Source organism: Hypomesus transpacificus, chromosome 24 (genome assembly GCF_021917145.1).
Source record: "Hypomesus transpacificus isolate Combined female chromosome 24, fHypTra1, whole genome shotgun sequence".
NCBI lineage: Eukaryota > Metazoa > Chordata > Actinopteri > Osmeriformes > Osmeridae > Hypomesus > Hypomesus transpacificus.
Window position 1 is genome coordinate 5344273 of NC_061083.1, and position 27781 is coordinate 5372053.

The window sequence follows — 27781 nt, forward strand, 5'->3', positions numbered from 1 at the left end:
CACGACCCCTTTCCTCAGAAAAAACATGGTTTCAGGAGAGCCGTTGCAAACTGAATGTTGTCTCAGTGCATCGTCTCTGGTAACCGTGGAAACGCTGGGATGTCCAGAACGTTTGTCTTCCTTCATCTTTCAGAGACGCCTCAACACACCTCTTAAACATATGGGCTGTTTATTAAAACAAAGCAAAAAAAAATGAAATCAATAAATATTGACCTATTCGAACATAATGTAAAACATATGTTCAATACAAGTTTACAGGTAACTTTAAACATTTAAAAACATAACATAACTTTATTACCATCACAGACCAGCTCCATATCTGACAGGGAAGAGGAGGAGAAAGGGAGGGTTGAGGACTGAAGAGAAGAGGTTAAGGAACGATATACTGCTATAACACCAGTAGAGAACCATCAGAATAGTTGTCTTGTAATTTTTAACAACACAACACATACGGAACTGTACAAATACTATCCCCCTTCCCACAAAACAATCCATAAAAATACTGTCAATGTTTTATGTACATCTTTGTGGAGCCTCTATAAACTAATAAATGATGCACCAGATAATGGGAATTAAAATCTTTACCATTCGGTTCAAACTAAGCTGACCTGAAGTCCAGGTGTTAATATGGTACATGCAAAATCCACTGTCTGCAGTAAGCTAACACGTAAAGTTAAGGTAAACATGTTATACAGGTAAGGTCAACATATACAGGTAAGATACAGAAAGGTTGTATGATTATGCGTTGTGAAACCAAACAGATAGAATACAGTTTAGTGTGTAGGTGATATACGGATGCTACTATGTTCGTTCGAGTCAAACAGAGAGTGAAGAAAGTGGAAGTTGTTGTCACCTACAGCAAGTCAGAGGGCATCGCAGTTTCCTGTTTCCTGTCAGAGCAGCCCCTTCTGTATAGTAAGACAGGAAGTGACATCAGCAGCCCCTCTCAGAGGTCAAGGCTGTGGGGTGAATTCTGAGGTCAAGGTATGGGGCTGGAGTCTCACAGAGTTTAGGATTGGGGGGGGGGGGGGGGGGGGGGGGGGGGGGGGTGTGAGGTGAGGTAACTCCAGGTGGGTTGGGTGGGGGGGGGGGTGAGGTGAGGTAACTCCAGGTGGGTTGGGTGGGGGGGCGTCAGAGCCTCCAGCCAGGGCTCATTCACAGTTCTACAAGTGATGCATGTCCCCAGTGCTCCAGCAAGGTCCTGCCCCCCCCGTTTGTCCAGGGCCTGGGGTCAGACTGCAGACAGGGTCCAGAAGGCCACACAACACTGTTACTGGTCCTCACCTGATCACATGGAGATCTGTCTCTCAGGTGAGCAGTACCGGCTCCTCCCTTCCTCCTTCCACAATCGTGTCCAATCAGGCTTTGCAGGGCCAACCTTTGTCCCCCTTTTGATCCTTCCCACCCTAGGCCACGCCCCTCCGACCTCGGAAGGCCCCGCCCGTCCCTCGACTCCCCTCCCCCCGCCCCGCCCCTTGCCCTGCCCCTCCTCCAGCCTAGCAGTTGCTGCTGTTCCTGAACTCTCCATTCTCGGTGATCTGCAGCTTGCTGGGGTTGGTGGGGGAGAGGCCGTTCCTGCTCTGCGCGCTGTAGCGCTCCTTCAACTGGCTCAGGGCGCCCATCAGACGAGAGTTGGCGGCGTCCAGCGACGCTATCCGCTTCTCCTACACAGACAGGCAGACAGGCAGGTGGAGAGACAGACAGGCAGAGACAGGTAGAGAGACAGGTAGAGAGACAGTTAGAGGAACAGGTACGTAGCCTTATGTAGACGTTGTTCCTTCTTCCAAGCACCAGAGGGAGCTGTTCCCTTAGCTCTCACATAAGGACGTCTGATCATTACAAAACACTCGAAACCACATCAAACACATTCGCAGAGAGCCAAGTGGTACCTGAGCCTCGATGATCTTCTGTTTGGAGTCGACCACAGACTGCATGTCTGAGTGGTCCTTCTTCAGCTCCTCCTCCACTGACATCAACCTGACAACACAAAAAAAAACAACCATCAAAGAAGGAAACAACAAGCCAAGAGGCAGCGGGCCGCTCACGCAAACCGCGGGCGCGCTCGTTTCGTGTCGAGGCTCGGCCCCACAGCCACCTGCTGATGATGCTCTTCATCTGCAGGTCCTTGTCGTCCTGCGTGCGGCGCAGGCGTTCCTCCGTGTCCTCCAGCCGGGCCTGGTACTCCTGCAGCATGCGCTGGTTCTGCTCGTCCTGCACCGCCAGGCGGGTCTCGTACTCCTCCAGGCGCTGGGACGTTCCCCGGAGACGCTCCTGGAGAACCAGGATCTCCTGCTGGTACTGAGGGACACACAGGGGGGGCAGGTGAGCTGCAGTTAGAAGCTGACACAGGGATCCACACAGGCAGTTAGCCTTCTCCTGCTGGTTAGGGACACACTGAGAGAGAAGATGGGAGGATATCTTCTTGGCGCAAAATCAATTCCTGCTTGTGCGGGAGAGGAGAAAGGATAATAAAAGAGGGGAAAAGGGGATGGAGGAGAGAGGATGATAGAAGAGGGGAAAGGGGGATGGAGAAGAGGAAGAGGATAGAAGAGGGGAAAGGGGGATGGAGGAGAGGAGAGAGGATGATAGAAGAGGGGAAAAGGGGATGGAGGAGAGGAGAGAGGATGATAGAAGAGGGGAAAAGGGGATGGAGGAGAGGAGAGAGGATAGAAGAGGGGAAAGGGGGATGGAGGAGAAGAGGATGATAGAAGAGGGGAAAGGGGGATGGAAGAGGGGAGAGGAGGGTTACCTTCTCGGTCTGCGTGATATCGTCTCTGTGCCTGCCGTCGCTCTCGGCCCCCTCCCTCCCCCCACCCTCCTGCTCCACGTACTGGACGTTCATGTTCAGCAGCCAGGCAGCCGTGCGGTCCAGAGCATTGGGGTTGACTGGGGAGGGCGCCTGCACACACACACAGTTGAGAAAGGGAGAGATGGGAGATGAGCGTTTTAATGATGTCTGTGTTGTCTTCAAACAGGGAGTCCAGGGGTCAGAGGTCAGAGGAAGGTTACCTTGATGAGGGTGCGCTGCTTGCTCTCAGGACTGTCTCCTTTTGAGGAGGACGATTGCTGTCGGAGCCGCGTTCCCCCGCTGGGCCAATCAGGAGATGATGACATCATGCTGCCGGAGGCGGGCCTCTGCCCAGGATAGGCTCCGCCCAGCATGCTGGGAGGGGTGCGGCCTCTGCTGATGGTGGGTGGGGCCGGGGGCGTGGCCGGGGGAGGGGGCTGGTCGATTCTCCGCTGAGGCCCGGCGCTGTTCTGGCGAGGGACGATGACGCTTGGGGGCGGAGTCTCTGTTAGCGAGAGCTGCCGACGAGAGAACTCTCCGGAACGTCGGGCGAACTCCTCGCTGCCTCCCCCTCCCCCCACGCCGAGAGGCATCTGAGTCAGGAAGGCGTGTTTTCCTCCCCCGCCAACCTCATCCGCGTTGCCGTGGGAACTGGTGGAGCTGTGTCCGTCGGAGCCGGAGTCACGAGGGGGCGTGGTCAGGACGGGGGAGTCTTGCTGCCGCGGCGACACGGTCGTCATGGAGACCATCTGGTAGACAGGATTCTGAAAGGAGAGGGGGAGGAGGTGGGAACGGCCGGAGGCGGAGTCGGTGCTGGGGGTGTGGCCTGTCCTCCTGAGGGTGGGAGCCACCTGGGGGGCACGGGTGGTCCAGCCGACAGGTGATTGGCTGTCGTTGCCGTCAGTCGGCGAGAGGGCAGGGCCTGCCGGACTGTCTAGGCTGCGGTCCTGTAGGTCCACCAGGGACAGGCTCTTACTGCCATTGGCTAGCGTCATGGAAACACCTCTACTCCCATTGGCCAGGGCGTCGGCCTCGGTGGCCTCGGAGTAGCTGGAGCTGCGGGCGGGAGACTGCTGGAGGCCGGACGTCAGCAGACCGGAGCTCTTAGTCACGAAGAACAGGTCCTTGTTCTCTGGGGTCGGAGACGGAAGCCTGGTGAAGTCCACCATCCTGGAAGACAGGAGAGACGAGGGAAGGAGGAGGAGGGGGAGAGGAGGAGGGGGAGGAGGGGGAGGAAGGGGGAGGAGGGGGAGGAGGGGGAGGAGGGGGAAGAGGGGGAAGATGGGGAAGAGGGGGGAGAGAAGGTTGAAGAAAGACACAGCAACTGAGTCAGAAGAAGAATACAAATAGTTGTTGAAAAGTCTGCACGCTGACAAGGTTGACCTCTGAAGCAGGTGTGTCATAACCTATGGGCTGGTCGTGTGATTGGTTCATCCGAGCCTGACCTACCCTGGGATTGGTCCATCCAGACCCATGCTGTGGAGGCCAGTGGAGATGGAGGCAGCGGAGAGAGGTGGGGACAGAGGGGGTGTGGCCAAGCTTGACCTCGGGGAGGAGACCTGACCCCCTCCAGCCCCTGGATTGGTCAGTGCGGACGTAACCTCCCGTAGGATCCGGGTCAGGGGAGCCATCTTTGACACGGTTGACTGCATGACACAAACATTTCAAATTAGCATGTAGTTTAGTTGACTAGCTAACGGAATGTCTAGCTATCTAACGGAATGTCTAGCAAGCTAACATAGGACAAGCCAGCTAACGGTATGACTTGCTAGCTAACACGTATAACAAGCAAGCTAGCAGTATGACTAGCAGGTGTACCTGGTCCAGCTGGCTGAGGGCCTCTGAGAGCAGGGCGTGGAGGGTGGAGAGCTCCCTGCCCAGGTCGATGTAGCCCTCGAACCCTGCTGTGTTGGAGATGGTCTCCGGGTTGGAGATCTCCAGCAGGAAGCGCTGCATGTTGGTCCACTCGTGCTCCAGGAACTGGTTCATAAAGGACATGTACTCCTCCTTGTTGCCAAACTTGGTGAAGTTGGCCAGGTTCTGGGTAACCTTGGCGATGAGGGTGAGGGTGCGCGCCGTTCGGTCGTCGGGGTACTCCTGCGTGAGGTTGAAGAGGGACGGGGACATGACGGCTGGGCAGAGGAACCTCAAGAAGAGAGAGGCGCTGATCAGACGCTCGCTGATGTCGGGCCGACCTCGACTGCTGCACTCCTGACGCCACGACGCAAACACCTCCTTCAGCTCCCTGGGGAACACCCTGGGGGGAGGGATGGTTCCCTGGTCAGCGTGTGGTCTGTGTGTGTGTGTGTGTGTGTGTGAAAACTGTGTGTCTGAGGCCATTGTGCATGTGTGTGTGTGTGTGTGGCCTGTGAGTGTGTGTGTGTGAGGCCTGTGAGTGTGTGTGTATGTGAGGCCCGTGTGTTTGTTACCGGTAGGAGTCGATGATCTTGCAGAAGGCCAGCTCACAGCACATCTTCAGGTTGCTCTGGTGTTCTGGCAGGTCATTGGACGAACACTTCCCAGGATCCACCTCGCAGTTCTCATCTGACTCGTACAGAGCCTTGATGAACTCACCTTGAGGGGGAGGGGGGAAGCAGGGTGAAGGGTCAGAGAGCTCTCATTGCTTGGGCTCCCGTAGCCTAGTCCACCAAACAATACTGCACAGAGTCTATTTCTACACTCCACTGTACTCTCTAAACCCTGGTCCTGACCTGGGGAATGCCTGCCCTGCATGTTTGATTCTCCCAGCACACCTGGTTCAAATGAACCAGCGTTATCAGGCTTCTGCTGAGCTTAAAAACGACCCGTTCATTTGAACCAGGTGTGTTGGAGCACGGAAACATCTAGAACATGCAGGGCAGGAAGTTCCGGGGACCAGGGTTTCAGAAAGGCTGCTGTGCTGTACTCTACTGTACTTATGACCCACCGGTTAAGTGTCCTCTTTCAACACACTCCACTGTACCGTAGTGTGTTGTCGTGTACCTACCCAGAGCGTCTTGCAGGTACTTCTGGCCCACCAGTTTGAGATACTCCTCTATGGCCTTGGTGGCCAGGGTGTTTTCTCTGAAGATCAGATGGTCGTTGTCGCCGCAGCGATCCACCTCTGACATCATCAGATCGGTCAGGAAGTCCTGAGGAGCAGAGGGAACACTGGAGGTCAGAGGTCAGCTCTCCACTGTGTTACAAACACACACACATACAAGCGTGCACACGCACACCACACACATACACCACGAGAGCTGAAGTACAAAGAGTCCCTGAAATAGAAAGGCTGACAGAGATGGAGGGAGAAAAAAAAGAAAAGATTTATGAGACATGAGAGGAGAAAGAGGGGGAGACGAGGAAGAGAGAGAGACCGACAGAGAGACAGAGAGAAAGAGAGATGAGGCAGAGAAGGAGAGAGAGACAGAGACAGAGATGAGGCAGAGTCTAGACAGTAGTGATGATGAGTCATTCTTCCTTTATTGATCCCGGGCTAATGGATCTAGCATCTTGTCCCTCCTTTACTTGCCTCCCCCGCCCTCCCTCCCTCCTTCCACACTTCCTCTGCCTGTCTGTCCTGGGACATGGGAGAGACCAGGGGGACTGGACAGGCCATGGGAGAGACCAGGGGGACAGGAAAGGCCATGGGAGAGACCAGGGGGACCGGACAGGCCATGGGAGAGACCAGGGGGACAGGAAAGGCCATGGGAGAGACCAGGGGGACAGGACAGGCCATGGGAGAGACCAGGGGGACTGGACAGGCCATGGGTGAGACCAGGGGGACAGGAAAGGACATGGGAGAAAACGCCGTCTGCTGCAAAATCTTAAACAGCTGTAGAGGACGTCCTTGTGCACACAGACATTTGCATACATGCACACGCACACACACACAACCAGTCGTTGGTCTCGGTGCATAGTTTTATAGCAGGGGGACGGTAGGGAGAAGGTTTGATGAGATAATTAGCAAAAAGGTCTGACACGGCGATCTACAGTAGACTGGTGCTGCGTGGATATGCTGTAAGCACTGTGCACTCTGCTGTATCCATGGTGATGGAGTAAGGACATGGTCACACTGGAACGCTTCTCTGAACAGTACTCTGTAGTAGGTAGTGTGTGTGTAGTGTGTAGTAGGTAGTGTGTAGTGAGCAGGTGGTCTCACCTTGGCCTTGCCCGTGCTCTGCAGGATGTGCACCAGGGCGCTGGCCACCTCCTCCTTGTTGCGGACGCTGATGCTGGGCTCCAGCAAGGAGCAGAGCAGCAGGTAGTGGTTGGAGATGAACTCTGCAAACTCCTTGTACTGTTCCATGGGCAGGATGTTCAGGCTCTGGTAGCGTGCCTTGATCCTCACCATGGGAACCGGGGTCTTGCCTTTGTTGGGGTTGGGCGTGGAAACCGAGTACCACTTCTCCACCACCTGCCGGCCGGTCACCGCGGCGACGGGGATGTTGACCAATCCCACGTAGCTGTTTTTGTCTTTCTTCTTCTTGCGGTCGGTCTCCTTGTACACGTGCACGGTGAGGCTGTGCACGTCGGGCAGGCTGCTGAAGTGGAAGTGCTCGCCCCAGAAGATGTTGTCGGCGCGGAGCTTGCAGGTGGTGCGGGCGAACAGCGTGTCGTCCAGGCACAACTCGCAGAAGTAGCGTTTCTTGGCGGGGAGGTCTTTGGCTTCCACAACCCACACGGTCAGCAGGTTCTCCACACGCCTGCTGTTGTCCTGGAGACACGCACACACACACACGCACACACACACACGCACCACAGACGAGACTGCTTAATCAAGAGGACATTACTTTTTTTTCATTTTCTACTTTTGTCCCGAGGACAGAACCATCATCTGGAAATAATGACTGCATTCTACATTACCATACTCTGAAGTACTTTTCTGTAATTCCATTCTGCTCTGCTCTATTTCACTCTACTCTGTTCTATTGTAACTTACTGTGCTCGGTTAAATGGTATTGTATTGGATCATGGTACAGGAAGGTATTCACCTTGTTGGGGTGGACCGCCCTCCTCAAATTCTCCATCCATTTGTCTCTCTCTGCAGCCGAGCGACATGAGAAGCACTTGGTACCTGTGGACGTGGTCACCTACACACACCCACACACACACACACACACGCCTTAGTCTGGAGCAGAGTGTGTGCACGTGTGTTTGTGGCGTGTATACGTCTGTGTGTGTGTGTGTGTGCGCTGTGTGTGTGTGAGGTCACCTCGAAGCAGTAGTCCTGGCCCAGGATGCTGGAGTGGACAGGCTTGATGAGGACCTGCTGGTCCATGCTGAGGTCCAGGGCCCTGACAGCAGCACCAGGGCTCAGCAACGACTCGTGGGAGCGAGACTCTCTCAGCCTCGGCATCAGATGAGACCTGGGAACACACACACAGGCACACACACACAGGCACACACACACAGGCACACACATAAACACAAATCAGCCTAATCCCTTTGCAGGTCCAAAGATCACATCATTGTGATGCTGAATACATTCATCAAAACACAGGAGGCATGTGACACACACACACACACCACAGGTAATTCTTGTTGTTGAGTCCCCGAAGCATGACATTGTGTAATCCCTCCCATCGCCATGGCGATCCCAATTAGCGACCCTTTTTATCCAATCAGCTTAGTCGTGTAATATGGTTGGTGGAATAGGCAAGGGGCAAAGGTGAAAGACCTACTCTAAATCCCGGTATTACCTCTGAATGTGTGAGTGTGTTTGGGTGTGTGTCTGTCTGTCTGTGTGAGTGTTCCTGTGTGTTTGTGCGTGTATAAAGTAGGTGTTTGCGTAACATTTAATGACTGTATTAAGCTGGGGTGATGTCATGTGTGTGTGTGTGGTGTTAAGAGAGCAGCAGAGAGGAAGACTCTCAGCTCTGAGCTGTGACTGCAACACTGAGTGATGTCATGTTCTGGCCTACCCTGGCAACGGTTCCATCGCTAACGACAACGTGACAGACGTTCTAGAGAGCCGCCACCAGACGCCAGCTAAACACACACACAAACAAACACACACACAAACATACACACAAACACACACACAAACACACACACACACAAACACACCCACACACTCGATCTTTCACTGCACCGATATACTGTTTCGCTAGCTGCACACTGCTACTGTGGACACACACACAGGTATACACACACACAAGCCTAAATACATACATCGTGTAGACACACACACTAACCAAATGCACACATACTCTAACCACGCACACACACGCGCCTCAGTAGGGCTCATATGTAGTGAATATTTCAGAGGCCTTGAGAACAGATATCTGACTGACTGCATCTTTGAAGTGAAAGATGATTCTGCATGCAGACTGTCTGCCAGAGACCTCCTCATATCTCCCCACAGTCGACATCTAGCCTTCATCATCATCATCCTCATCCTCATGCTCATTACAGTAAAAACCATGACATTAGTCAAGCAGCACCTGGGCCCTAGGTGGGTCCTAGGGGCATACAGTATATATTCCATCTCTACAACCAACCACTAACCATCACACAACCTCAGGATGCCTTCTCAAACATTCATTATCTCGGTGGACAAAGAATGGGAATCCACCCCCCCACCCACACACACACCCACGCACACACACACACACCCACACCCACGCACACACACACAGTCTAAACAACCAAGACACAACCAGCGCACAACCACGGCCTGGTTCTAAACACCTCCTTCTCCCAGGGGACAAAGGCTCAGCTTCCTCATGTGCACACAGCCAGCCAATCAGACGCGCTGTGGAAACGTCGGCATACCAGAGTTGGCAGGCAAGTCCCCACGGAACACTTCGCTCCGGCTTACATGGGAACACGTCTGAGGACTCCCAGCACACGCCATGAACACGGCCTGCACACGCTTGACAAAAAAAGACAAGAGGAGCTGACGCCGTGTTCAGCTAACGCAGGAGCCTTCCCTCACACACACACACACACACACACGCTGCACAGCCAGTGATGGATGGCGTGAGAAGCGGAATAGAATACTCACCAGACATTCCGTCAGAATGGAGGAGGGGGGGGAGGAGGAGGGGAAGGAGGAGGGGGAGGGGGAGGGGGATCAAAGTTCCATGCACTAGGATGGAAGATGAAAGGCCCTATACTGCCTCACTATTATAACACCTTCTGTTGCTAATGCTAATAATACTATCTGTCTTCCTCGATGATCTCTCTCTCTCTCTCTCTCTCTCCTCTCTCTCTCTCTCTCTCTCTCTCTCTCTCTCTCTCTCTCTCTCTCTCTCTCTCTCTCTCTCTCTCTCTCTCTCTCTCTCTCTCTCTCTCTCTCTCTCTCTCTCTCTCTCTCTCTCTCTCTCTCTCTCTCTCTCTCTCTCTCTCTCTCTCTCTCTCTCTCTCTCTCTCTCTCTCTCTCTCTCTCTCTCTCTCTCTCTCTCTGTCTGTCTGTCTCCAGCTCCTCCTCTGGCCTGCTTCTCCTCCCCTAAAGTGAGACCCAGCCTGCCCTACTTCCTCCCCTCTCTCCTCTGCTCATCCCCCTCTCCTCTCCTCTAACTGGGTTACACATCCCTTGCTCCCTCGATCTGACAGTGCTTCGGAGTGCGATCCCTCTCTGTTCCTCTCCTCTGTACCTCTCCTCTCTGCCCCTCCCTCCCTCTCTCCAGTGTAAGCACACAGAGCCCTGCCCCCTTTTGCCTAGTGCATGTACAGTGTGTGTGGGTGTGTGTGCGCTTCTGCATGCATGCATGCTTGCGTTAGTGTGTGGGTGTATGTGTGTGTGTTTGTGGGTGTGTACAGTATCTATGTGTGTGTGTGTGTGTGAGGGTGCCTGTGTGTGTGTGGTCTTTGTCCTGGTGTCTTTGTGGGGATGTGCCTCAAGGGATAGAGCAGTCACTCACAGCACATCACACTCTGCTAGAGCCCCCTTCCTGTTAATCTCTCGCTATCCCCCCCCCTCCCCCCCCTCCCCCCACCCTCTCCCCCCCTCCCTCCCTCCCTCCCTCCTCCCCCCCCCTCCCTCCCTCCCCCCCCTCCCTCCTCCCTCCCTCCCCCCCCCTCCAGAGGTTTTGGTAGTGTTCCATGATCCCAGGGGCTTGATGCTACAGCCCAAAGGGAGCCCATATGCCATGCTGGCAGGCTAACTGACTGATTTGTTACTGACTGATTTGTTACTGTTGATGGAAGGCTGGCTGAATGGCTGACTCACAGAGTAGCTGGCTGGCTGATGGACAGACTGGCTGACTGGTTAACTGACTGGTTCGCTTGATTGCTTGGCCTCTATTTGGCTACAGCTGAGCTGTATATATTTCACCTTCCGTCTGTGTTCGCACACACAGCATGTACAGACACTACAGACACATCTTCAGTCGCTAGGACGACGGCAGGGAGAGGAGACAGCGTGGAGCTACCGCACTCCGGGCCAAGACAGGAGTCGAACACAGGTTCTGTTGTTTCTATGACAACCATCCATTAGCGGAGTGATGTTTTCGCTGCCGGGGTAACGGATCGGCACTCGTCGTGGTAAGTGAGTGGTTAACGGGGTGAGCCCGTGAGCGAGCGCCTCACGTCAGCGCTCTGTTCAGACAGCCGGCGCCGTCGGCGCTGAGCCGCCACGCGCCTCTTCCTGCCTGCGTGAATTGCTCAAGTGCTGCAAATGGTCAAGGATTGGGTTAAGCTCTCATTTAAACCCCAATAAATCCTTGATAACAAGATAGGCTGGAGGCTTTGCGGCGATCAGCAGGATTCACCGGCGACAGAATCAGATTACCACTTCACAACATTATCAAGCCAGCATATAGACCTAGCCATCCAGATCATTCTTCCATACTGTCCAGCTGGCCCCACATCAGGATAGACAGTACTTCATTCTGATACCAGAGAGTCACCAGGATATAGGCCCAACCCTAGTAGTCATATTGTCATCCACCAGCACACAGCACATAAACAGTAGTCCATCACATCCACCAGCAGACTGTACACCTCCAGCACAACTGACCCCGGCAGAGAAATCTGGCATACGGAACCTTAACCCTTCTCCATCCCAACCCAGGGAGGACAGATGGAAGGCGAGAGGGGAGGAGATTAAGAGGAGGGGAGGGGGCAGTCTACCCAGGAGACAGGGACAGGCTGAGGAAGGGAGAGAGCGGAAGAGAGAAAGGAGGGAGAGAGAGAGGCCAAAGAACAGGCCCAGACTAGGGAGGTCCTAAAGGGGTTTAAAGACGACCAGGCTACAGGGGATTTAATGAGGCTAGTCCCTATTGGGCACCATGCCAGGAGCTGCAAACACACACACACACTCACATACACAGCAGTGGTTATTTATGTGTAGCTAGCTGGCTAGCAGAGCTGTGCGTGGCTAGCAAGTAGCATCTGGCTAGCTTCAGCTTCACTGGGCTGGCTGACTAAAAGACTGGCTGACCAGTTGACTGACTGGCTGGCTGACTAATAGACTGGCTGACCAGTTGACTGACTGACTGGCTGACTAATGGACTGACTAACTGGCTGGTCGGCTGTTCGGCTGGCTGTTCAACTGGCTGGCTGACAGGTGCAGCAAAGAACATGGAAGATACCATTCCTGTGGAGAGGTGAAGGTGATCACCAGGAAGTAACTATTAATCACACTGCTCACAGGAAAAACACAATCCTTCATTCACATTCAGAGATACACACACACACACACACACACTCCTTCATTGACATTCAGAAACACACACACACACTCCTTCATTGACATTCAGAAACACACACACACACACACTCCTTCATTCATATTCCATCTGACGCGTCAACCTCATCATCCAGGAGAGGCTGTGTAATAGAGGCTGTGGTAGAGGCTGTGTAATATAGGCTGTGGTAGAGGCTGTGTAATAGAGGCTGTGGTAGGATTGTGTAATAGAGGCTGTGGTAGAGGCTGTGTTATAGAGGCTGTGGTAGAGGATGTGTTATAAAGGCTGTGTTATAGAGGCTGTGTTATAGAGGCTGTGGTAGAGGCTGTATCACCCTCACTGTGTTAGAGGCTGTGTCACCCTCACGCTGGTAGAGGCTGTGTGATGGCTGACACATCAGAGAGCAGATCAGCTCGACTGTGTGTGTGTGTGTGTGTCTGGGCACATGCAGTGTGTGTGTATCCATGCACTGCATGTGTGTCCAGAGAGTGTGATGCTAAATGTCTACATATAGCTTGTTGTACCTGTGCCTTCTGCATGTCCTGTGTGTGTGTACACTTGATAACATCCTGTGTTTGTACATGTGCACCTGCATCTATTGTGTGTGTGCACAATTATTTGTGTATGTACGTCGTATAACATCCTGTGATTGTACACGTGTATCTGCGTCTATTGTGTGTGTGTACGCACAGTGGTGTATGTGCGTGTGTGTGCATGCGTGGATGTGTGTGTGTGTGCATGCGCGTGTGTGTGTGTGTCTGTGCATGCATGCGTGTGTGTGTGTGTTCCTACCTGTCATGGTCGGCGGCGGTTCTGAAGGCAGGCAGGATGCTCCGCAGGCTGCTGTGTCGGTCCAGCTTGGGCTGGCTCTTAGTCTGCTTGATCGAGGACTTCAGCCGCCGCGTCAGGAAAGCCTGCAGGGGGAGGGGCCAGGAGGGGCCGCGGCCAATGAGAGATGGGGTGGGGGGAGGGGCCGGGGGGAGGGGAGGAGCAGAGAGGAGAGGGAGAGGAATTCAGTCACTCTCCTCTCCTTTCATTTAAAAACCCCAACAACATGGATGTCAACACCAGAGCTGCTCTCTCTGTTTCTCCTTTTGTCCTCCCCCCCCTCTCTCTCTCTCTCCCTTCCCCCTCTCTCATCACCCCCCCCTCTCTCTCTCTCTCTCTCCCTCCCTCCCTCCCCCCACACTCTCATGGACCCCCTCTTGTCTGATTGCTCCTCCCCTCTCTAATTCTCTCCCTTTCTGTCTGAAACCATCCGTGACTTGGAGTGGAGCATTGTTATGTGGATCTTTCGGACACATCTACTCTTTATGCAAACACACACACACACAAGCATGTGACCAAACACACTCTCTCACGCACGCTCGCACGCACACACATACAGGCAGCAGTGCTACTGCGCGACTCCTCTAAGCCCCCGTTGCCATGGAAACTGCAGACTGGTATGAGCCGTGTGTGTGTGTGTGACAGAGAGAGAGAGAGAGAGAGAGAAAGAGGGGTGGGGGGTGAGTGGACGTGGAATGGGTGGAGCATGAACGGCTGGAATGTTGCTCAGATTAGAACCAGATTAAAACGGTATGGATTACCTCCTCGATGGACCCCAATCTGTGTGTGTGTGATGGGACGGTGGCATGGCTTAAACACAAAAATATTCAGCATTATTTATAAAGACACACATCAGGCCTGTCTGGCTCTGTGTGTGGGAGGGCAACTGTGTGTGTGTGTGTGTGTGTGGCTTACCGTGATTTTACAGGGTGTGGCGGGCGTGTCCAGGGAGGGGCTGCTGGGCATGCTCTGTCTGCGTCTCTGTCTCTCAGCAGGAACATCTGGACACACACACACACACACATCAAACTGAGAGCATTGTCCTTTCTCACAACCACAGCAATCCTCTCCTCACCCACCCGTCACCCCTACCCCCTCAACCCCCCCCCCCCCAACAGAGCAACACAAGGACCAGCAACACCAGATCAACAGGCGATCAGAAAGCAGGTGAAGTATTCACCCTTGCTGGTTCTGGTTCTGCGACTGGTGCGACTGGCTCGTCTGCGCAGGCGGCTCCGACCCGGCAGTCTGTAGTGGTACCACTTCCTGTCCTGGCCCCGCCCCTTCCCAGCCATCCCACCTCTCTCCAACAAGCACGACGGCTACGACCTTCCCAAACAGACCCCAACACCGCCGTCTGGCCTCCCTAAACACACTCTAGCTAGCTGACGTCTGGACTGGCTAGCGGACACTCAGATCCCAACGGTGATCAACAGCTGCGCACCAAGACCCCGCTGTCTCTCCTGAACACTTCTCCTTTGAGACACAGCCAGTCAGGGGATCCACTCTCAGCCGTGGAGGGGGACGGGGGGAGGACGGAGGGGGGAGTCTCTGTAGCTGGTTCTGTAACAGGCCCAGTCTTGTCTGAGGCTGGCTGAAGTGAGGGAATGTTGTAGAGGAGAGATGATCACAACACCGTCGCAGGAATGCTACTGTTCCTGCCTTCACTTACAGTCAGACCAGACGTGTGAGTCAACAGCTGACAACACTGAGACAGAGGGACAGGGTCAAGAAGACACACACTCACACTCACACACACTCAAACACACACCAACACTGGATGTAAACAAGACCATCATTATCTAAGGCCATGAGGGTGGTGATGTCAATTGTGTGTGTGTCTTAGACCCTTCATACTGATTTGCAGCATGTGGGGTGTGTGCACAAATGATGGTGCTGGTGGTGTGTGTGTGTGTGTGTCAGAAGTTTGATTTCTCCATCAAACTGTGAGTGTATAGCGCCCTCCTCTGGAGACACTGGAACTGCAGAGAGGAGACTCCAGCCACAGAGATCCTGTATGTGGGTCCAGACTCAAACCGTGGCTTTTTCTCTCTCTTGCTCTCTTAACTCTTTTCAGACTCCTCACCCTCTCATCCCTCTCAATCTTTTTTTTTTTTTTGCTGAATGATTGATTGTCTTTTCCAGTTATTCCTCTGATTCCAAGAATCACAATGCCCCGCAGCATTCCAATCTTTATCTGTCACGTTTTATTTTTTAAAACCTCATGTAAAAAAGAAATCCCAAACACCAAAAGTAATCTCTCGTGATATGTTTGTATCCCTCTCTCTTTATCTCCCCCTGACTCCAAAGTTTAGGGTATTTTTTGGTAGAAACAGATAAAGGAAGAAAAATAAATGAATAAAGAAAGAAATATAGAAAGAAAGAGATAAAATAATAACAAAGTGTGTTTTCCTGACTAAGAGTGACCTGACCTCTGACCTCTATTTCTGCCGGTTCTGAGCCGAGTCATAGGCGGTTCTCCGTGTCCGGGGGGGATGAGAACATGATTCCCTGGCACGGGTTCTCCAAAACACACAGCCAGTTCTCTCAATACAAACATTATCGTTTGTAATATAACTAATATCGTTTTTATTATAATAATAGTATCTTTGTGAAGTGTGTCTTGGTCATCATTTTGATGACTAATTAACCACTTCACCAATTTGCTCATTTATAATACATAGATCTGATGTGGACAAGAAAAACCCGTTTTTGTGAAGAGACACACAGCAGTAAGGATCCAGCATATTTGTAGAGGGGAGTCAGATGGCTGAGCGGTGAGGGAGTTGGGCTAGTACTCAGAAGGTTTCCGGATCAATTCCCCGTTGTGTCCTTGGGCAAGGCACTTCACCCTACTTGTCTCGGGGGGAATGTCCCTGTACTTACTGTAAGTCGCTCTGGATAAGAGCGTCTGCTAAATGACTAAATGTAAATTTGTGCTAAAAGCCAACTGAGGGAATAAATTAGATGGTGATTGAAATTCAATCTACAGTATACTGGCCCCCTACCAAGGCTTCTCTTAGTCTCATGGAGGAAGATGTGAAGCTGCTGTGAGGACCCCAGGACAGTGTCCATGTATCTGCCTGAGTCATAATCTCCGACACCCCCAGCACACACATGCACACAAAGTACACACGGAAATAACACACACCAACTCCAAAACAAATTGTTGATTCTGTACGAGATTAGAGCAGATTACTAGTATTCTGACATGTCATCACGATTACTTCCTCCCAGCCTGCTTCTGAGCAGGCCTCGTCTGAACCAGCAGCTAATCTCTCCTCACAACACTAAGGAAGACTCCTCTCTTCTTCTATGGTGTAAACTAGGCACAAGTCACCCGACAATGATGTTCAGTAATAACTAGACTAGAGTCCACAGAGAGAGTCTGAGGTTCAGACTCTTACCACAGTGTTAACTAGGGTCTAGACCAAAGCCTGGTGTTTCAAGCATCTTGGTGTCTTTTTTTCTTGCTTATTCCCACTTTGTTGTACTAATCTGTCTAATGACACAGACAGCACAGTCAGCAGCACTAGATAAGAGTCCAACTGATGACAATATCTGTGATAGTGGAGTGTGAGGCCTCCAGTCTGAGTCACAGAATAAAAATGCAGACATTCATAAATTCACATTCACAGACATTCAGTCAGCACTGGGAGTGGTATAAATACAAAAACAATATAATCACAGAAGTACAAATCAAAACAAAAATAATGTCCTTTTTCCTAATCCGCCCCCTCTGCTTCTCTGCTCCCGTTGGCATGGAAACACGTACGTGTGCAGGTCTCTTACCATGGATGTTCTCCGCTTTGGAAAAGTCCACCGCAAACTCCATAACTCCACGGCTGCTCTGAGCCCAGCCAGCTATGTGTGTGTGTGTGTGTGTGTGTGTGTGTGTGTGTGTGTGTGTGTGTGTGTGGGTGGGTGTTTGTGTGTGTATGGATTCCTGCTAAGGTTAGCAGAGGTAGCTGTTTCCGCAGGTTCCTGTGAACATCAACTGACAGACTGACAGACTGAGAACCCAGCTGACTGACTGACTCACCGCTGTCTGTGGGCGGGGCCAAGGATTCCTTGGGGGCGTGGCTCTCGGGAGGAACTCTGAGGGTGTGTCTTAGCAACCAGAATGTACATGTCTCCACCCTCTTCTCTTGGAGAAACAACGGATGAATCTGAGAGGAGGGGCAGAATCGTCAAGAATCCCAGATAAAGAAACACCTATCTTGTTGTCTCTTTCTCTCACCCACATCATAATTCTCAGTTTGAGTCTCTCTCTCTTTATCTCTCTTTATCTCTCTTTATCTCTCTCTGTTTACCACACATTCCTCCAACCTCATGTTTGTCCAGCAGCAGCATCTGGTAGTCAGACAGAATGCAGAACTTGGGTCTCCAGACCAGGTTCTGGCTGAAAGACTGGCCACATGACATCCACTGGGACGAGTTCTTCATTTCTGGGTCAGATAAAGCTCATATTAGAATTTACACACTCACACACACACACACACACACACACACACAAACACTGTCCTTCAGCACACCTTAAACCAGGGGTGTCAAACATACGGCCCGCGGGCCGGAACCGGCCCCCAAGGAGGTTCGATCAGGCCCGCAGGATAATTTGAAAGTGGAAAAAATGCATAAAAGACATGGAATTAATATTTTTAATTCGCTGCAATTCATGGATTATCCGCTAAGGGGCGCACTCTTTCCATCAGAGTAGAAGACAAGCCGCATCACTGAGACAGACTGAAAACAGCAGACGGTATCAATTAATACCTTGGTCTCTACTAGGGATGGGCGAACGATGCCTTGTGAAGCTTTGATGGTTTCTTCCGGATTGTGCCGGCCCAAAGAGCCGAACTATCGGCGCTTTGAAAATGAACAGCGTCATCTAGCAGCCGTTTAAACTGGCTGAATGAGGCGTAGTGGTTGTCTCCGACGGTAGACTACCCTACGTTATTCAATATTTAATTAAGGCTACATGTGTTCATTTTGATCTGATATTAGTGCTCACACATTAAAATGTTGTGATACATCCGTAGGCCTTTAGAATTATGTCATTTTCTCACAGTAAAAGTTAAAGAATATCGTACGAGATTCACTGGACTGGGGCGCGAACTTGGGATCCCAGATTCGCATTAACAATATGTAATCGTACAACGCTTTAACCAACTACACCACCGAAGAGATCATTACTTGTTAAAGCGGTTGGACGGACTTTATACGATATGGTCTTTATATCAATTAAACTAGATAACACAGAAGAAAGACATGATATTTTGGTTATTTATAGCAGAGTATGGTATAATTTTAATGGTCCGGCCCACTTGACATCTCCCTAGGCCGTATGTGGCCCACGATGCGAAATGAGTTTGACACCCCTGCCTTAAACATTACATGCTGTAACAAGCATCAGACTTGAAACAAACAAGTTCAAACAAGGAACTCACGCGTTTGATAATAATCTCTGTTATGACAATGATCTCTGTGTTAAAAGGACACAAACCTGTTACACGAGAATTCCCTCTTAAACTGTTTGGAAAAATACTGACACAAATACTGAGTCAGTACTCCTGTCACTCGCCCAAATCTGTGTCTGAGGTGACTTTGGATGCTAGGGGGTGTTTACCGTAAACCTATCAACCTAATACCTGTTGTGAACGTACAATGCAAACCTGTGTAGCATGGTCGGGTTATCTTTAAAAAGTCTGACAGACAAAAACTAAAGCAGCTATCCTAAACTAAAGCTGACTAGAGTCATCTTACGGGCCTTAATTAACGCTAAGTGAACGCACCTGTGACTCTCATCCATCCTTGATACTGGCATCTTGTCCGATGGGTGACTAAATTATCCATCATGGTTCACAGTGCTCCCGCTAGCTTGTAGAAGGTGAGTGTGCTAGCTAGCGACACACCTGCTAGCAGGTTAAGTTGTTGGGACTTTAGTTGATGAATGTTGACAGCCTGGTCAATTCACCCCATGATGAACTCAGTACACGAATCGTGGACGGTGATTGAACAGAAACCATGGAAACCACGTCAAGCCCCTGTTCCGTTGCACTCGACCTCGCCTCAACCGCTCGCGCTCCACATTGTCCCACAAACTCCCCGTGCAGGCGCGTGAGAGGTGGAGGCCTGTAGTTTGGTCTCTTGAAATAGAGAGCGATGCATGACTCTGGTGCACGTCATGTAACACCTTAATTGCATTAAAGGCTTAACTGTCTTGTCATGTAGGAAAAGAGTCTCACTTGTTGTACTTCCGTCATACTTTAGTTGATAATGTGCTAATATCGCTTGTTGTTGCAAACAGTAGCAAAAACGTAAACTATAACTGTTGCTGGTATACAAATAAATGACACAATACAATATAAGACCATCGCAAAAGTGTGCAATTTCATTTAATCTCTGCTCCTGCTCTCTAGCGATCGTTCAACAATGTAACAAAGTGTGCAATGTCAAACCCAGACAGCCAGGTCCTTACATTAAATCGTTCAATTGTAATCCCATATCGAACAATCCTTTACTTAAGTGGATGAACCAACAAACGCACTGTACGTCAGATATGTTTTATTGCAGCTCAACGTAACGTACAAAGAATCACATTATCATCCATCATTCAATCAGGGCACAGCGTCGAGCCGCTGAGAGATGCGCAGTAACAGTTCTAACAAGCGGTAGGGGAGGAAATTGGAGGAGAGGGGAGAGAAGAGATAGAAGAGAGATGGCAGGTAGATAGAGAGAGGTAAGAGAGGAGGGATTTAGAAAAGAGAGGATTGGTACGTAAGGCTCTTTAGAAGGGTCTGAACAAGCTAAGATGATGAAACAGAACTATGTCACAGTCATTCTTCTTCAACCGTATGTATTTATAAATACAAGTAGAAGTCAACATTTTTAGGCTCCTCTCAGGCAATTGTGGTTACAACACTAGAATAAATTCACTGGAAATACAAACAAACATAGGTCATGTAAGACACTATGACAGGCCTCAACTCCGCATCATTATGAAAGGTTATGAACTGTTTTAGAGACTATATACAGTCATACTGTAATAATTAACAAACAATATACTTTAAACACTATCGTCGTTAAGTGCTTACAGCCTGTGAGTTACAGGGAAGGAAACTGGGAAAAATCCAACGTAGCCGAGAACTTTGTTTAACAAAAGGATATAAATCATAGCATGTGGCTACCAATTAATCAAAGGTCTAGTGTGGTTATTAAGGACACTTTACTCATTTCGATAATATTTGGTTATCAAGGTAACATCCGTACTTGCATAGTTATACAATATATGTCGATAGTGCAACGGAGAGAGGGAGGAAAACTGTGCACAAAACAGGAGAGCAAAGAGTACTGTTGTAACAAACCAGTTTACACACTTCCCAAACTCAGGTTTGGAATCAAACGTCATCAAAAACTGCGACGAGGAACACAACGGCAACGATGTCTCCGACAGTTCCAGAACACTTCCTGACGGAATGTCCAAGAGGCTAGCGTTGCCTGGCAACAAAACAGTTAGGCGTATATTGCTTTGTTTGGGACTTTGTATAGAGGAAGGGAGATGGTGGGAGGGGGGGGGGGGGGGGGGGGGCAGATTATGAAGGTTGATACTGAAAACTAGACACTACGTTACTACTACTACTGCGGGGAGCGGAGCTGAATCTCAGATTGTGAGGTGGTTGGTGTACAGGTCTGAGTTAGAAACCGGGGTTTGAATCCAGGTGTCGTCATCTGATGTGCTGGTCTCCCTTTTTGTGATGGTTAGTCTAACTGCGTGCCTAAAGTGAAAAATTGCAACGACAAAAAAATAAAACATAAACTAAGAGGTGAACTTGCACTCTCCTGTCAAACACAACAACTACAGGAGAATCTAGCAGGGCTCTGATATGCTGCCACGAAACCCTGCAACTCCTCCCCCTCCAGCTCTCGTCTGCAGCCGAGAGCTGATCTCAAAGGTAGGGGTCAGTACGGGGCGTGGTGATTGGTCGACGGGATGTGGACAGTTGGCAGTTGGGATTTGGTCAGTGTGGTGCGTGGTGACCTGTCAGTATGGTGTAGTCCCCTCCCACTCCACCAGGTACTGAACCGTCCCCTGGGGGGTGACCCGGCGGGCCAGAACCTGGTAGCGCTCCCCGCACGTCAGCCTCCCGGCCGCGCCCCAGTAACTGCTGATAGACGACTTGAGGTTGGAGAGAGAGGAGTCATCCTCGCTGATGCTGTCGAAGGTGTGGCTGTCGATGGTCTGGTCCTCCAGTATCCCAGAAGCCTCCTCTCCAGGAAGCTCGCTTTCCACAACCTCTCTCCTGTTAGCCAGTTGGCTATAGCTGCAACTGGGCAACTTCCTCTTACGGCTTCCCACTTTCTTCCTGTTGGCATAGGATGTGGAGTTTCACACACAACTAACAACGTTGTGTTGTAACATATGTGCAGTACACAAACATGAGATCACGTTTGAGTGGGAGTGTGTGTATGTGTGTGTGTGTGTGTTACCTCAAGTCATAGGAGACACTGGTTGTGGCAGACCCAGAAGTGCTAGCAGCATCTGTAGAGTCCAGATCCAGGCTGAGTGTCCGTCCAGAGCTGGTGCTAGGGGTCGGATGGCATGGTTAGGGGTCAAAGGTATTCAGCAACACTGGGGCGTATTAGAAGACAGCCAACCAAACAAACACGGAGATACTCTGAATCAGTTAAATGCTGTGTTCATATGTTCATACCTATGTCAGAGCTATGTTGTTGTGTGCAGTTACATGAATGTTGTATGTTTTAGGAGTGTTGTACCTTTTCAGACTCTGCAGCTCATCCAAAGTGAAGTCAAAAATGTTGGCCATGTGATGGTTGGAACTCCATGAACTCAAATCATTCTGAAACACACACACACACACACACCATCATCCAGTGGGTCTGTTAACACCTTGTAAGTGGGAGGAGATATATTTGAATCAGAGAGGATTCTGGGTATTGAGACTCACGTTGGGAATAGCGTCTTCTAGCAGCCACTTAGACCTCTTCTTCCTCTTCTCAGCAGGGGCGGAGCTACACAGAGCGATGTAGAGAGAGAGAGAGGGGGGGGGGAGAGAGATAGACAAAGAGAGAGAGCAAGAGAAAGAGAGGGAGAGAGAGACACAGAGAGAGTTATAAAAAGTCCAGTTACAAAATAAAGGCAACAATGACTAATCAGATTCTGATGGCTCCACCCAGACACACACCTGTTCCTGGCTCCGCCCTTCTTCCTTCCTCTCCTGCCCTCGCTCTGAGCGCGCTCAGGGAAGAGCTTAGAGGGAGGGTTGGGGGGCACGCGGGTCCGCAGGCGGAAGATGCACTTCCTCTTCTTGATCTCTTTCCCACACAGGAACCTGGAGCACAGGACGCCCAAATAAGGTCATAAAGGCTAGACGTGGATCACTTCCTTAAAGCATAACGTCGTCCACCTGTCATGCAGCCCTGTGCCGAGGTCAGGTGAGGGTGGCAGGGAGGGCTGTAGGCGTGTGGCAAGGTGAGGCTCTTACTTGCTCTTGTAGTTGTTGAGGGCATCCAGGAGGTGCTGTCCTCGATCAGGGGACGGAGTGTTGGACAGCTGGAGAGAGAGAGAAGGGGAAGGAGATATAGATGGAATGGGCGAGAGAGAGAGAGAGCAGGGAGAGAGATAGAGAACAATGGAGAGATTGTGAGAGAAAGTGCGGAAGAGAGAGTGGGTGAGAGAGAGAGAGAGAGAGAGTGGGTGAGAGAGAGAGAGTGGGTGAGAGAGAGAGAGAGAGAGAGAGAGAGAGAGAGAGAGAGAGAGAGAGAGAGAGAGTGAAACCTTCAGAACCCTGAACACCACAAACTGATCGGTGTGTTTAAGTAATCATATCCCGTGTTTGTGGTTGTAACCTGATCAGAAGTGTGTATCTACAAGGAAGTGTGTGTGTATCTACAAGGATGTGTGTGTGTGTGTTCTCACCTTGCCCAGTTGGAAGTGCTCCCAGTTGCTGCTGACGAAGGCCAGGATCTCCTCCAGTTCAAAGTACTTCTTCTTGCTCTGGACTCCAAGGTTATATAGGGCCAGGTGGACCACATCCACCCAGCGCAGCGCCACACGCTTTATATACTCCAACCCTCGGTTACACACCGCACAGATGAACAGGTAGAACCTGGGGGAGAGAAGAACAGGAGAGAGAGGAGGAGGAGAGAAGGAGAGGTGATGAGAGAAGGAAAGAGGAGAAGAGGTGAGAGGAGGAAATAGGAGACGAGAGGAGAAGAAAGAAGGAAAGGAGAGGGTGAAGGTAAGAGAGGACAAAAGAGCGCAGAGAGTATCAGAGGGGAGAGAGGAGAAGAGAGTTAGTGATACGGAGAGAGAGGAACAGGACAGTATGACATGATGTAACCATCCATCCACACACCTGTCTCCAAACATCATGGACTCCTGCAGACACTGGATACACGCCTCGTGGAACCACTGCTGGCACCTGAAGCACTGGATCATCTTCAGGTACCACCTTGAGGAGAGGCAGAGGGGAAAAATCAACATGATTGCACTCTTTTGGGCTGACTCTCTTGCCGTTAATGACCATAACCACGGTGACAGTAGCACAGTGACACTACTGCTGATTAGTCATACTCTTTCCCTGCCACAGAAGCAATGACACAATTGCTGATTGGTCTAACTCACTCTCCCGGCCCGCCACAATAGCAGTAACACTGTTGCTGATTGGTCCGATGCAGGGAGTCCCACTCCAGCTCATCAGGGCTGTAGGCCAGCACCTGTTTCATGGCCTGTAGGGCCTTGGCTATGGGACCCTTCTTCAGAGCGCCCCCTTTCTGTGGGAGGACAGAAACACAGGTTGGTGTGATTAGACAACCAGTTGGATCAGTCAGGAGCAGAACAGTGGAAGCTGTTGCCCTATAGTTGTATGTTATCAGGTTTAACATGAGCCAGGGCTCCTAAGATCTTGTTTAGGTCCTCATGACTGAACAGACTGAGTGAGTGTTATATCGCTGTGTAATGGGTGGATGATGGTTCCCTCTACATTTATACATTCATACATCAGATGCTTGTGTCCTATGCGACAGATGATCAGTGCGTGTGGTCCAGGGTCAGATGCTCACCCGCACGGCCAGAGCAAAGATACAGCGCCGGCAGAACCAGGGAGACTGCTCCACGCTGCCCTCTACTGGTGGGATATGGCACTGCTGGTGGTACCCTGGAGACACACAGACCCCCCCAACCACATTATAACACACACAAACATAACAAATACCACATCCTATGACTGTCATAAAAACACAGCGGCCTCATATATATGAATGGATTAAAGGACAGAATATATGAACAGATGATAAGGTAATAGCTGATTTGGATTAAAATAAGCACGTTGGGAATCTAAATTCTTCCCCAACACACATGACAAAAACGGTGCTGTCTTAATAGCGCCGTCAAACTTTGACCCCTAGAGGGAGCCCTACTCCAGTCCTTCCACCAGCCTTCCGACAGCTCCACTCCATTGTTTAGGACAGGGGATCTTAGCGGGAGCAGTTGCGTAAGTAACAGCTGGCTGAAAGGGACCCAGATTGATCTCAGATAGTAATCAGATCCACCGTGACAGGACACCTCTCCTGATTGGTCGGATTCGTTTCCTGACTCATCCCACCGGGGGTCGACAGGACGCCAGAGCATCCACGCCGTCCGTCTCCATGGAGACTCACCTATCCCGCACTTGCCGCAGATCAGGATCTTGTTGTCCGAGCCCAGGTCCGCCTCCGAGCACACGGAACACTTAGGTTCCTCCCCCGGGACACCAGCTGGACACGTGATTGGACAGAGAGGACAGGGTTACAGGAAATGCAGCGGGTCAAAATCGTCATCCTTCCCTGTGATACGCTGCGTGGGGCAAACGCTTGACGACGTCTTCGGCCCTCTAGGGTCGCCAGAGCGTCAGAAATGTCACCCTAGTCAAGTGGTCTTCAACCCTGGTCCTCAGGGCCAACTGTCCTGCATGTTTTAGATGTTTCCCTGCTCCAACACACCTGATTCAAATAAATGGGTGGTTATCTAGCTCTGTAGAAGCCTGGTAACGACCATTTATTTGAATCAGGTGTGATGGATCAGGGAAACAGGTGGTACTTGAGGACAGGGACTTGATCCTTGAGGGCAGGTTTGAGAATGACTGTTTTAGATGCTTCCCCGCTCCAACACACCTGATTCAAACGAACGGGTCGTTATCAAGCACTGTAGAATACTTCATAACGACCCGTTCATTTGAATCAGGTGTGCTAGAGCAGGGAAACATCTAAAACATGCGCGGCAGGGGGTCCTTGAGGACCAGGGTTGAAGACCACTGCCCTAGGCTGCTGGGAATGGTTGTGGTTGACAAACATGTCCGGCGCTGCTAAGGCCTTCGTAGCACCAGCGTTGTCAGGGCGATCGGCAGACTCACCATGCTGGATGTCTTTCCACAGGACCCAGAACTTAGAGTTGTCCTCAAACGTGACAAAGCAGCTCTGCTTAGAGGCGCTCACCTGTCACACAGAGAAACACCTCGTCAGGCTACATAGGTACTACCTAGTACCTACAGTAAAAATGATGACAATAGTAATGTATTCATTCAGCAGACGATCCATAGCGAATGTCAGAAGGGATTTGAACCTGCCAACTTGAAATGGTCTAACCACAGAGCTATACCTGTCCCTAAGCATCGAGACTGGCCAAACCTAGGGTTAGGGTAGACCTCCAGGAACGGTGGACAGCCCTGCTATCGATACTACAGGAGGGACCGTGTACGTGCTATTCTGTATATGCGCTTTCAGACAGTGACATACAGGAGGACTCAGACCTGCGGTCCAAACCTCTAACCACCGAGCTCCATCCATCACACTTACTCTCTGTATCTTCCCCAGGTAGTAGAGCCCGTCAGACCAGCGACAGAGGACGTACTGGCCCAGTGACAGGCTACTCTCCAGCTCCGCACTGCCACGCCCCCTTTTCTGGGGCTGCAGCGCTGCAGGCTCCTCCGGGCTGCAGTACACGTCTCTGTAAGCTGGCTCCAACATGATGCTACTGACGATGGCTCACACCTGGAGAACAGCACGACACACACACACAGACACACACACAGACACACACACAGACACACACACAGACACACACACACGCCCAGCGATTCCCACAGCTGATTATTATATTATTATTGCTTCTTTAACTTGATTCAACACAATTTGTGGCTACTATACTTAAAACCTCCAATGCATCCTTTGTGAAGACAGATCAAACTGATTAAAAAGATTTAGCAGGCTGATGATGAGTCAATCTGAATCTTGAAACTACAGATGTGGAGACCCCTCGAGCTGTTGTGAGCTGGCCCGCATCCGCTCCATTTGACTCATCTGTCAATTTCGACAGGGAGTTTGACAGGTCAACGCATGCGCATAGACGCTCCCTCGACATGAGGAGCCAGATATGACGAATCAATTTGCATCACTGGCCATGCAAACTTGATGCATTTTTCTATTTTCTGAAAAAGTTCTGGCTCGCATCCACAGAAATGTTAACAAGCTACGTCGCACTTATGAACCAACGAAACTAGTTGTATAAAGTATGATTACAGTGGCGATCTAGCGAGCTAGCTCGTACGTAAAAGCAAGTACAGGTTTTCCATGTGTTTTAGTAAAATAAAAGTTGTCGACGTAGATAATCTTTTGCTGTATTATACACATCTATACAACAAGTATTATAACAAGTTATAAAACGTGCACGGTTATGATGTCGACACATTCCTACTTTGCTAACGTAAACTAACTTTCACTATGACAATTCAATGAAAAACCTGTTGCGTCTGAACTTGTCTAGTAGCGGTTTGCAATCAATCCCATACCTTTAATAATCTAACGTTGAAATCACAAAAAGGTGGACATTTTCTTATTATTACCTTACTCCACAAACGTGATAATATAGCAAAGCAAACGTCAGCGAAAACAAGACAAATCCAACTACACAAGAAGATGAAAAAAGGGACGCGTGCAGTAAAAAAGTAATCAGGGCAAATGTGCCTGATCAGAGCATAACTGTTCTTACCCCTTGAAAATCTTCCGCTACGGGCGAGAGGAAACTTGATATATTTTTCACTACAGCAGAAAATTGTTCCATTCGCACTGAGCTGCACCTTTACTGCAAACGCTGTGGCTACAGTCAACTGTTTCAGAAGGCTACAGGCGCTAAAGTTCAAACTATGCAAGTCGCCATTTTTCACTGTTTCCCGCGAATCATGTACGTTTTTCCTTATGTAAATAACATAACCACCTCATCATATCCAGGAAGCCCAGCCCAATGAGATGAGGTACACTATGTCTCCCGACTTTATTATTCAACATACACGTTTAAATACGTTTCTCACTTACATTATAACTTCATAGAATGGACGGGATTTTTTTTTTCAATTTTTGTAGGAGTTGCATTTAATTAATAAATATAATTACATTAATTTTGATCATTCTAAGATCAGTCAAAATTGGTTTTTGTCCTTGAGTTATTACTGAATATGAAAATGTCCTCTATGCATGATACTTCAACTGAATTCTAGTT

General features: G+C 50.4%; 2 protein-coding genes across 5 annotated transcripts; both read right to left on the bottom strand.

The window, feature by feature from the left end:
- Positions 1–1050: 1050 nt before the first annotated feature.
- Positions 1051–17252, bottom strand: dab2ipa (DAB2 interacting protein a). 3 transcript variants are annotated; one of them, XM_047048182.1, is made up of 15 exons: positions 17023–17252; positions 14146–14231; positions 13195–13316; positions 7983–8136; positions 7762–7860; positions 6930–7484; positions 5775–5919; positions 5218–5362; positions 4607–5045; positions 4238–4434; positions 3010–3958; positions 2750–2899; positions 2096–2298; positions 1890–1977; positions 1051–1664 (listed from the first exon to the last, which is right to left on the bottom strand). In XM_047048182.1, the coding sequence occupies exons 1-15, from the start codon at positions 17063–17065 to the stop codon at positions 1497–1499; spliced, it is 3543 nt and encodes a 1180-aa protein (XP_046904138.1). In that variant the 5' UTR covers positions 17066–17252; the 3' UTR covers positions 1051–1496. The 3 variants fall into 3 exon arrangements, with proteins under 3 accessions (XP_046904138.1, XP_046904137.1, XP_046904139.1); XM_047048181.1 differs by lacking the exon at positions 17023–17252 and adding an exon at positions 14411–15671; XM_047048183.1 differs by lacking the exons at positions 14146–14231; positions 17023–17252 and adding an exon at positions 13992–14027.
- Positions 17253–19679: 2427 nt separating this feature from the next.
- phf19 (PHD finger protein 19) lies at positions 19680–27414 on the bottom strand. 2 transcript variants are annotated; one of them, XM_047048636.1, is made up of 14 exons: positions 27129–27230; positions 26083–26277; positions 25641–25722; positions 24910–25005; positions 24313–24407; positions 23876–24024; positions 23607–23702; positions 23168–23357; positions 22734–22801; positions 22434–22580; positions 22197–22260; positions 22006–22088; positions 21718–21813; positions 19680–21593 (listed from the first exon to the last, which is right to left on the bottom strand). In XM_047048636.1, the coding sequence occupies exons 2-14, from the start codon at positions 26251–26253 to the stop codon at positions 21272–21274; spliced, it is 1659 nt and encodes a 552-aa protein (XP_046904592.1). In that variant the 5' UTR covers positions 26254–26277; positions 27129–27230; the 3' UTR covers positions 19680–21271. The 2 variants fall into 2 exon arrangements, with proteins under 2 accessions (XP_046904592.1, XP_046904591.1); XM_047048635.1 differs by lacking the exon at positions 27129–27230 and adding an exon at positions 27275–27414 and having other exon boundaries at positions 19681–21593.
- Positions 27415–27781: the final 367 nt, after the last annotated feature.